At 44.2% G+C, this 12,037-nt stretch overlaps 1 protein-coding gene across 1 annotated transcript in view; it reads left to right on the plus strand.

Moving 5' to 3' along the window:
- The first annotated feature begins 2,148 nt into the window (after positions 1-2,148).
- klf7b (Kruppel like factor 7b) overlaps positions 2,149-12,037 on the plus strand; it is a 36,068-nt gene continuing 26,179 nt past the window's right edge. Inside the window, exon 1 of the mRNA XM_058081691.1 lies at positions 2,149-2,574. Within this exon, the coding sequence (XP_057937674.1) occupies positions 2,473-2,574 (102 nt within the window). The 5' untranslated portion in view covers positions 2,149-2,472. The remainder of the gene's footprint in view (positions 2,575-12,037) is intronic.

The raw sequence follows: 12,037 nt of genomic DNA on the forward strand, positions 1-12,037 counted from the left end.
CCTCCCACATTCCAAAAACATGCTAGGTTAATTGGCGACTCCAAATTGTCCATAGGTATGAATGTGAGTGTGAATGGTTGTTTGTCTATATGGCTTCGCTCGTGTCCTCTTAAGAAGACGGACACAGAATGACTCAGTCTATTAGAACCAGCTGCATGGTTGTGGTCATGTGACACGGCAACCAAGAGTCACAGGTGGTCCTGAACCGGCCCCTCTTCGCCTTGCCAGATGTGACATCGTTCAATGGCCGCACACACACACACACACACACACACACACACACACACACACGGGGTTCATCAACAAAAACACAGTGATGTCCCAGTAGAAGGGTTGTCGTGGCAACAGCATGCAAACATCATGTGAGGGGAGATTTGAGGTCCAATTAGACGCTCACTTGTTTGTCGCTCTGCGTCGACACCCAGAATCACGTGATGTCATCAAACGCCGTCTCGGAGCCCAGCCCGTTATGTCATGTCATTGTTAATGCGCTTCAGAGGGCCATGTGGGCACGCCATTTTGGACCAAAACAAATTATGAGCAAGTCCTGCGCTAGTTCTGGGAATTCTGAGGGAATCAAATCAACAGAAAAAAATACAGTAGTTTCCATTTTTACTACACAGGACTTGTTCATTGTGCTAGTAGCAATATTAGCATGTGTAATAATAGTACAAATGCTAACAACTGGTGGAGTAGTACTCTTGGAGTTGGTAGTAACGGTGTTAGCATGGAGTGCTAGAATTGTAATAATAGCAATAGTGTAACCCATCTGATGAAGCTAATAAAGAACATGCTAGCAGTAGCTTCGGGGCCCCTTTAAGACGACTCTTGTTCATTTTGAATCTCAGCAGCTGTTGTTGCCAATCTGTCCATCATTATCGATCACCTCACCTCCCCCCCGCTGTCAAAAATCAATGATGAAAATATCTTAAGAGGGCTCATCCAAAAGCCATCTGGTAAGCCACCACCCCCAACGCCCCCGTCCCACCTCTGTCCCCGGAGACGTGATGCGCACGTGACTCTGTGCACCTGGGGAAACCTTCTCTTTGTTGTGGTTAATTCCCCATATGACTTTTCCATGTTTTCAAAGCTTGGAAGCTGTAGTTTTAGTAGTTGCTGCAGTGCTAGTAGCGGTAATGCTAGTAAAATGCCTAGCATTGTATTAATTGCATTAGTATTTCCAATGCTAATGCTACATAGCGCTAGTGGTAGCTGAAGTGATGTCATCCATAGTCATACCATTTATTGTACGCTATTGTGCGACTCGGTGTTAAAGTGCTAGCGTTAGTCATAACTGTATGCTAGTAGCGGGAATGCTACTAGTTGTCCCAGTGTTGTTGGGAATGTTATTAGTAGTATAATGCTAATAGCTGTGGGGGGAAGCGTTTGTGGTAAGCTACATATGTACTTATCAGGTGCTCGGTGCTAATGTAAACTGCTAAAGCTAATCAGTACTGCTATGTGCAATGATTGACATGTAGACTGACCAATATGAATATGTAGTGATATCAACAGTGTCTTAAATTCATTAAATGTATTTTCTGATGCCAAACAAGCTAACTCTATTCACACAATGCTGACATTGCATGTTTCAGTTCCTAAATATGATACAACAGTCATATTTAATCTTACGTAAACACTGTTTCCATGGAAACACACTTTGTTTGGATGGACCAACCAACCAAACTGCTGTCTGTTCTATTTTTTTCCTCTGCTGTGACAACCGAGAATGTAGCTTTCTAATTAGCAAAACATTTCGCCACAAAGTCACATGACAGGAAGTGGGGAACTAGCGTAAAAAGTGGCCCGGTACGGTTCACGTGAAGACCACATGGATCCAAACATCACGTGCACGCTCACGCTGGAATGAGCGAGGCAGCCGCTGAGCTCCTCTTTTAAAGGCCTCTAAAAATAACTCACCCCCTCCCACCACCGAGGGGCGGAGCTGACAGCCGCTTCCAGCCAATGGAGTACATGCTTTCTTCCTAGCCCAGCCTCCCCGTACAAATCCAGTCCCCTCCTTAATTGGCCAACGCTGACATCAGGGCACCTATTTGCCTTATTAGGTCAGAGAGCGAATGACGGACATGTTTACTGGCTCCACCCCCTCTTAGCCCCGCCTCCGATACTCCAGGCCCCTCCCTCGCCGTGCCACAGCGCTGATGGAGGATCAAACCTGGCAACCCTGCAGCCTGCATGGCGAGCTGGCGATGCGGAACCACACCTGGCACCCGAAGCGAGGAGAGGCGGGACTAGCCGGGCGAAAACAAACAAACTAGCTTTGAAATAGCTGCTTTGTAACACTTTATTCCCAATAAAGTCCTCAGGTGCGCGCTCCTCTGCGTGCCCGCCCCTCGAGCAGTTGTGGGGCTTTTTGTTTTTTTTGCTCCCTAAACGCGAGAAGAGGAAATAACTGGATTTTAGACTTTTTGCGTCTGATTTGGACTCTTTGGCTCCTTGGCGGCTCCAAGCATGGACGTGCTGGCTAATTACAGCATTTTCCAGGAACTCCAACTCGTCCACGACACTGGTTATTTCTCCGCGATGCCTTCCCTGGAGGAGAACTGGCAGCAGGTCCGTGCACGTCTTTAAAAAAAATCTAATATTATTATTTTTTAACATGGCTGCTATTCTTTCCAACCGGTGTGACGCTTACTTTCCCTTTGTGTTGCATTTATTTCATGATATTTCTTCATTTCCTCTCGCTCACATGGTCGAGCACGGCGAGGTCCGCTGACAGGCACACGCACGTAAAAAAAAAAAAAAACACGTTCTGCACGTCACGCACGCGCTCCTCGCAGTAATCACATGACTTCTTTCTGATTATATACATTTTTGTGCCGTAAACTTGACTTTTCATGAAGTGCTCCACGGCCGCTCTTAAAGCGTGGGTGTGCAACCTGCGGGTCGTGGCCACCTCAGGATCCCTTGGACCACACACACAAAAAAACACTCCACTCTAGTAAAAAAATACAAATACGAATATATATTAGTATTTTTACCACTTTCGTGCTCACTCTTTTTTTTTTTTTTTTTACTCTGGTCCCATGCACGTGCACGGTCGTGCACGCATCGGATCCTATGCCCTCGTGCACGGGCCGGTGTGCACGCGCCTAATGGCCACTGGCTCTTTTCCTAAATAATACATGCACACCTGCCACAGTCAATTTGCAGACTGAATTATGTATTATGTCATCATCATCATCATCATCATCATCATCATCATCATGTGCGTGCGTGTGTGTGACATTATAAACTTTAAAGAAAATATAATATTGAAGAAGTATTGTTAAAATATGATTTTGTATTAACAATCGCTGTTTGATGAGCACGTGGTGCAAGTCATGTTAATATGTGTGTGTGTGTGTGTGTGTGAAGGTTACACACCGATGGACACAGCTGTGACCACTGTGTGTGTGTGTGTGTGTGTGTGTGTGGACCACATGTCTGTTGCCTCCTACAGTGCTTAATGAGCCCCCCCCCAACCTCCTGTCCATTTAATGTATGTTAACATGACAAAAAAACAACGTAAAAACAGCAAAATGCACAAAACCACGAATCCTAGGATGAATTTTCTGTTGCGTAAAGGCAGTAGCGTATACATCGTTTTCACACAGCAACATTCCGCAATCCGATAACGAGATATCCACAGCTGGTGTGACGAGGAAATGCATATTTGACAGCTTTGGGGGTAACAAGATGGGGAGAAGTGCGAGTCTGGCATCGAACTTGGACATTGCGGCTGCAAAATACCCTTTCACACATGCGCCGTCCCGCCTCTGTCACGGCGCTGATAGAAAAATGTCCGTGTTCATGTTGCCTAAGTGTATGTAATGTAGCATTGATGACACAATGAATAGCCACGGCAGGCAGGAAGTGTGCTGTCAAGAAAGAGGAAGTCTCCAAGCGCTAATCTATGTCAACTATATTTGGTAATGAAAGTGTTAAATTGAGAAGTGATTCAAATGTTGGCGATAATTCATCTTTAAAAGAAGACATAGTAAATGTGAGCGATCCAAGTCATGTGACCGCAGGTAAAAAATGTCTCCGCCCTCCACGACTGTCTTACTGACACCGATTGTCGCCGACCTCGTCTTATTCTTACTATTTTATTTTTAGTCCACAACTGCGATGTTGTCATCCTCCTAACCCATTTTTGTGTGCCTGGAATTCATTGTAGATGTTTCCACAGAAGTGGGAAGAAAAAAAAAAAAAGTGCATGGGAATGCTGAGCGGGTGGTTTGGCGGTTGGGGAGCGATTCCATGAAATAAGAAGCCACGTGTTGTGTTCGCTTGATCGGCCGCGTTGTTTATTTTGCTCATGTCGAGGTCACGAGATCTCATGAAAGGACGCTGATTGGCTGTCGAGTGCGCGTCAAACCAGCGGGTGGCGCCATAACACTTAGCTCTAGGTTGGTTTTTAGCCAATCAGAAGCTGGAAGAAAGCCACCAGTGGATAAGGACTCATACATTGAGCTACTCCGAAGTCGGCGGTTGTGTCTCAAATGGAATACTTTGTCAGTACACTTCATTAAGTACGCATTATACTGTGTAGACCGTGTACTCAGACAGTGTACTTTCTTCTTCTTGTCCTTTTTAACGGTGAATTGCAACCACTTTCACCGTTGCTTTTTGGTTGGTAGCTCCTCCCCTTTCCGCTGCTTGGTAAAGATGGCGACTGTTGAGTGTGGTAAGTGTCCAACAATGCATAGCTGCTAACATTTGTGTTATAAACTAAGAGGAATGTTGGGGGGAAAAATAAGGGAAAACACGGGAAAATTGGATTTCCAACATCGCCTAAAGTTAAATTACTATTAAAACGGGCAGAATATGGGAATTTCCCGGTGAAAATAGGAAACAGGAATGTTTATGTGCACTTATGCACTTAGAAGACTAAGGGTGCGTCTCTTAAGTGCGCACACATTGATAGTGTAGTTCCAAATACTCTTACTGGAAATAATGATTGCAGTATTTACCTCGAAATTATGCATTGCAAGCACTTGAGTTAGCCCCTCCCCTTCCGCTATGTCGCCAAGATGGCGACCATTGAGTGCGGTAAGTGTCCAGAGTCTGACTAAGTACGGAAAACCACAAATTGAGACACAGCTACCACATTTTGTTAGCTACCGTTAGCTGACTGAGCTAACAGGCGCCCCGCAGCTAGCTGAGGCTGTAAAGTGAGGACTTGGCGTCGCACCAGAGGCCGGCTCCCTCCGCTGAGCACTTCCAGCACTGCCAAAGTGCCCTGGAGCAAAGGCACTGAAGCAAAAACACGCTTTGACATCTCTCCTACGCGGAAATACCCCCTTCCGGGGACAAGCCGGGGATTATATTTATTCATTATTTTCAAATCGGGAAAGTGGCCGAGACCTGGAACGTCGTTTGGAACGTCGTCAGCGGCTTTCATGTGTCTGCTCCGTATCCCACTGTATGCCTTTTCCATGGAAATACGGAAAATTGACCAAGCAAATCTAATGATAAATCTTCATTTTTACAATATTACAAAACAACTGTAGACTAAAAATGGCCCCTGAGCCACAGTTTGGACACCATTTTTTCAACATTAGCTATCGTGGGACGAATGGCGGCTGCTAATATTCCATTCTAAATGTCCTATGATGTCAAATGATGAGTTTTTGGTGGACATCTCGGGAAGGAATGTACCAAATAATGGAAAGTTCCTGCATGTTGGCTCCCAGTGTCTTCTTCCTCGTCTTCTTCTTTGTCCTCTTTCATCAAGTGCTTTTCCACATGAGACACACACACACACACACACACACACACACGCACACACACGGTCCCGCCTGTCTGTTAGCCTTGTTGCGTCTGACAGTGGAAGCTCATCCTCGCTGTGTAATTGCTGCGTCTCTGCGGACTGGGAATGATGTGATGGCCTTTTGGGATTTGTGTGTCTGTGTGTGTGTGTCTGTGTGTGTGTGTGTGTGTGTGAGACTTTCCAGTCTCATGTAATACATTTATGTCCAAGCCGGTCTGGCGATGAGTCCCCGCTTTGCTATTTCTGCATCCTTCCCGCCTGTTGCGCTCCTCCTCTTCCTGGTGGCTGAGTTAGTTTCCATGCAGCGTGTCTCTCAGCCGGATCGATTTATCCGCTGCAGCGTCACCATGGATCCGCGCTAGCTCCCAGACGCTGCGTGCTAGTGATACACACCGACTCTGCGTCGGAGTATGCAAAGCCGACGGCGCGCCACGCTGCATTCCCGACGGGAACCACGCCGTGACGCCGCATCCGGACGGCGGTTAGAAGAGGATGCCGCTCGTAACGTGAGGTGTCTCCATCGTCTCCACGCCCAAAAACTGTTCAACTTTTTGCCACCCGATGTTTATATTCCGAGTAGTAGATGACGACACACTATGGGCCCTCGCCAACCTCACTTCCTGTTGTCTCTTCAATTGCCATTGTTCGCTTACAACCAAGGAAGCTAACAAGCTAAATACAATGGGCATCTGACACCGCAAGAGCAAAACCAATACAATACCAATACACTGGATCTAGACTGGATTGGTAGACCGGACCAAGCTGGCGGGCTACGGCTGTCCTATCTAGTCCGACTGGTGTGTGTCCTACCTAGTCTGTGAGCATGAACTGATGGAGCCTACTCGAATGAGAAGCGAAACGTCTTCTAAGACAACCTGAAGCGTTCCAGTTGGAATGGTCTACACCAGGGGTGGGCAAACTTTTTGACTCGCGGGCCGCATTGATATGACAAAATTTACGGGGGGGGGGGGCAGACTATATATTTGACACGTAACAGTCCACCTGGTATTATTGTATCTGTAAAATTGTCATGCAATCTGCTATTATTATTTATTATTTTATATTTATATTTAAATATTTTAAAAATAATAAAATATTATAATAATTACAATAAAATTAAAATAATAATTATTATATTATTATTATGTAAAATATGCAAATATAACAACAGTATTATATATAATTAATATAATAATTAGCATTAATATAATAATTATAATAATCATAATAGTTCTAATAATAATGATAATAATCTAATAATCAAATAATAATAATTATTATTATTATTATGTGCTTGTGTCCCTTTTTTCAGGAGCACTTTGTAAACAACAGACCATGTCAAAAAACGAAATTGATACAACCATCAAAAGGTTGGCTCAGGCCATGATGCCAGGTTGTATGTTGAGTTTAAATGAAATACTTTGGAAAGATTGGGCGGGCCGTATTCAAACACTTGGCGGGCCGGATGTGGCCCCCGGGCCGTAGTTTGCCCACCCCTGGTCTACACACACACTATTAATATGAACTCATTATTATGAACTAACTAATATGAATAAGTACATGAAACCTGGTTATGTCAATGAATCAAGTCCATCCTTGGGTGTCTTTGTGTCCCTGAATGGACGCACACCCTGCCGAGGTTTGGAAGTCAGCAGCTGCTTCCTGGCGGTCCGAGCAGACAAAAAGAGGAAACAAAACAAAGAATAAAAAAAGGAAGCCTGTGACGAAATGACTCATCAGCTTCATTAAAAAAAAAAAAAAAGGGGTGTCCTAACATTTTCCAGCTGGGGCCACAAACTTAAACTTCTTAAATTCTATACTTTATGCCTGTAATATTATACATTTTTCCTAATATTCCAGAAAATACAACTTCATTTATTTTTGTTTATTCAATCCAGTCATCACTCCTTTATCACAGTGATAAGTGAATTTAAGTGAATTTCCACTATTTTGCTTGGGGAAACAAGAGACGGCTAAGCTAGTGAGCTAACTAGTTTGTGTCCAATTTATTTACTAATTATGATTTATTACTAAGTATTCTAAACTTAAAAAAGGGTTTAACACAGAGTGGGGAAGAAGGACAAAGAAGCCAAAAACATACCACTTCCACACGGAATGGGAGGAGAATATTGGAACTGCAATATTATGAGGGCTGACTCCATGCTACTAAAATTACATTATTTAGGAGCATATTCTTGTGAAATTAAGACTTTTTTTGTCGTACTATTTTGACTTTATTGTCATAAAAATTGCAGCTGTTTTTTTTCCCATTTTTGCAGTTTTTTTATATTTTCAAAAATACTTTTGTGTATTCTCAATAATTATTATAAATATATTAATATTAATATTTATTATACTATTTTTTGTATTTTTTTCCTCTTTATGCTACAAAAATTTTCCTCCTAATTTTAAAACTTTATTCTCATAAAATATTAATTAATATTAATATTTTATTTATTTTGTATTTATTTTATTTATTTATTTTATATATTTATTTATTTTTTAATATTAATATTAACATTTAATATTAATATTTTGACTTTATTTTTATTCTTGCACTTTGGACACCCCAGGACTAACGTGAACTGAAACTCCCGTTCATTTCCTCCAAGGAAGCGCAGACATGACTAATCAATCTGCTGATTATTCACTCAAGAAATCCTTTTAATTAACGGAGCTGTTTGAGTTTTGAAAAGACACGTTTCATTCATCTTTTATGAACAATCTGCATCTGATTTACAATCCCGTTGCCAGCCTGTGAGGCCGCATCCATCCATCTCCTCACACACACACACACACACACACACACACACCTGAGAGGCCATCATTCAGGAGGTGAATGAGGCGTTCACTCGCTTTCGATTAAATAAGCGAGGCAAACTAGTCGGACTGCGGCTGCTTCAAAGTGGAACAAATGAGGCACAATGATGAAGTTAGGCTGTGAAAGTCGTCCTGATCTTTCAACGTGACTGCTTCTGTGTGTGTGTGTGTGTGTGTGTGTGTGTGTGTGTGTGTCCTGAATGCAGCGGTGAACCATGGTCCCGACTAGACCAACCACCTGTACCTCAGTAGTCAAACCAAAACTCCTAATTCGAAAAGTCACATGAAACTTCAAAGGAGGACAATTGTGATGCTAACCATAGAACTTACACAATAAAAGGTCTGGCTGCTCAGTACAACAAATATGTTTGCTAATGTCTGGCTAATGATTAGCATGAGAATGTTTACTCAATTACTTCAACAGTGTAGTACATATACAACACCATAAGGTGACAGTATTGCTTTGTAAACAACTTCCTGTATCGTCTGCATTGCGTGTCTTGAGTAGTTTTACTTTATTTTAGTTCTATTATATACAGTCGTCTCGTGCTAAATCACATTTCGAACATCACTCCCGTCAAAAATGAATTCATGAATGAATGAATGGTTGAAGCTAAAACAGCTCTATGGTGGCCACAGTTTGACCCCGGAACAGACTAATATTTATATTCATGCCAATGGACAGTAACCATAAAGACTGTGTGTTTGTTTTAACAGTGATGTCATTCCATGTGTGCGGACTACAGTGCGGGTCTCACAGGAAGTGATGCGTGTTACGGCGCTATCCTGCCCAGTACACACACACACACAAACACACACACACACACACACACATGAACACACACACATCTAAAGGTAACAGAGATTTTAGTTTTGCATTACACAGAAACACAAAACAAGTTTAAACCCTCTGAGTTGCGTATCCATGGTAACAATCCAAGTGCCTTGCAGCACAGGGTGATACATGTTGGTGATACTGTGTGTGTGTGTGTGTGTGTGTGTGTGTGCGCTTGTGGAAAAGTGTGACAACCCACACGCAGACACACACACCGGATTGCTGGAAGTGAAAGTCAGCGTTTCAGCAGCAGCACGGATCGGCGTTTGATGACTTGTGTCTGCTGGGCCGTTGGGGGGGGGGTGTACCCAAGCACTAACACACACTTTACGTCAAAATCAATAGGAATGGAATAACACTCCGCCCTCGTCGCTCCGAGCTCGGCCAGCCTGCCTCGGGACTCGCTTTTTGGAATGTCGCTTTGTTTCAGGCCATTTTGGCATCATGCACTTTGTGTGTGTGTGTGTGTGTGTGTGTGTGGAACACAGTGTGCCGCCGTTCTGGTGTAACATCATGCATGAATGATTGTTGTGTGTGTGTTTGTGTGTGTGTGTGTGTGTGAGTAAATGGGTCGATGCCGAGGAGGAGGATGACCTTGGGAATAAGTCTTCAGACATTCGTCTAGGACAAAAACAAACACGAGGGCTTCCTGTAGTAGTACTTCCTGCTGGACTGCGGGCTCTTTTGTCTCGGGTGAGCGAGCTCCTCCTACGGGAGGGTAGGACATGACCCTTGACCTTGGAGCCAACACGCCCCGCTGCTGTGTTTTGAGGGCTTGGGCTTTTGCCTGAAATGCGCAACTAAACCTCCATGCTCGAGTACTGGATAGGACAGCTCCAAATTGAGGGGATGGCGCAAGATCCAAGCATTTACCCAATTTACCCCAGCTACCCGGGCTACAGGAAGTGATGTGTGCGTGCCGAATCTGGCCTCGGGCCTCGAGTTTGACACCTGTGAGCTACAGGGCGATAAACAGACAGAAAGTACCACCCCTTGCCACCGTTGCTGTCAGTCAAGTTACCGTGTGAAAGCGGTAAAAACCCGTTGAACGGCAACGGTAGATAAATGTTCGGGTCTCTGATTTCGTGGGCGGTCTGTGGGAACCACGATATCGGGGGAAGGGGGTTCAAACCTTGACACAAAGACGCTAAAAGCAATTCATTCATTTTCTACCGCTTATCCTCAAGAGGGTCGCAAGAGGTGCTGGAGCCTATCCCAGCTGTCTTCGAGCAAGAGGCGGGGTCACCAGCCAATCACAGGGCACATATAGACAAACAACAATTCACACTCACATTCATACCTATGGACAATTTGGAGTGGCTAATTAACCTAGCATGTTTTTGGAATATGGGAGGAAACCGGAGTACCCGGAGAAAACCTATGCTTGCACGGGGAAAATTGAACCACCGAGGGTGGAATTGAACCCGGGTCTCGTAGCTGACCACTCGTCCGCCGTGCAGCCCAAAGCAATCCAATGTAGGTCTAATCTATCTGAACTAAAGGTCCTATCTCTGTGGAATAATAATAATAATAATAATATATCAATACAAGGGCGGCACGGCGGTCAAGTGGTTAGTGCGCAGACCTCACAGCTAGGAGACCAGGGTTCAATTCCCACCCTCGTCACATCTCTGCATGTGCTCCCCGTGCATGCGTGGGTTTTCTCCGGGTACTGCGGTTTCCTCCCCCATTCCAAAAACATGCTAGGTTAATTAGCCACTCCAAATTGGTATTCATAGGTATGAATGTGAGTGTGAATGGTTGTTTGTCTATATGTGCCCTGTGATTGGCTGGCGACCAGTCCAGGGTGGACCCCGCCTCTCGCCCGAAGACAGCTGGGATAGGCTCCAGCACCCCCCGCGACCCTCGTGAGGAAAAAGCGGTAGAAAATGAATGAATGAATGAATATCAATACAACAATAATAACAATAACATTCCGACATGCCGAGGGCTAAGAAAAAAAAAATCCGCTCAGTCCATGTGACGACCTGTACATCCGTACGTGTCTACGTGATGTACGTCTACGTGGTCCATGTAGGCCAGCAGGCAGCTGCTCCGTTGTGCAGACAAAGGATGGCGTTGTCGTGGCGACCCAGCATGAAGCCTCACTGTTATGTGGGTTGTCTGCTATTTTTGTCCACCAGGAATACCTGAGGGAGTCGACATTTACTGCACTCTATATCCGTGTGTGTGTGTGTGTGTGCGTGTGTGTGTGTGTGTGTGTGTGTGTGAGACTGCCAGGAAGTGGAAAAAGGTCCCAAGATGTCACATGAAACACGTTTACGTGTTAAACTGTAAACACGCCAGCCCTGTTAGGTACTTCATTACAGTATTACAGTATATGTCACATTATTGTTTATTGAAAAAACGGTAAAAAATTGCGTCAAATTAGGTTCCAAGACTCGTGCGCTTCATGTAAGGCTGTCGTATGTTTCACTCACGGGCTTCCTACGCCAAATACGGCCATCGTGACGGGACAACCTGAGTCTAAAACAGGAAACGTTGTGTTCACTGGGCTTTTCAAAAACGTTAACGCAAATATTTTTGGCTTTTATGACAGCTTGAAATCCATCCAAATAAAACCGTATTTCCAAATATCCCCACAA

Source organism: Doryrhamphus excisus, chromosome 9 (genome assembly GCF_030265055.1).
Source record: "Doryrhamphus excisus isolate RoL2022-K1 chromosome 9, RoL_Dexc_1.0, whole genome shotgun sequence".
Lineage (NCBI taxonomy): Eukaryota > Metazoa > Chordata > Actinopteri > Syngnathiformes > Syngnathidae > Doryrhamphus > Doryrhamphus excisus.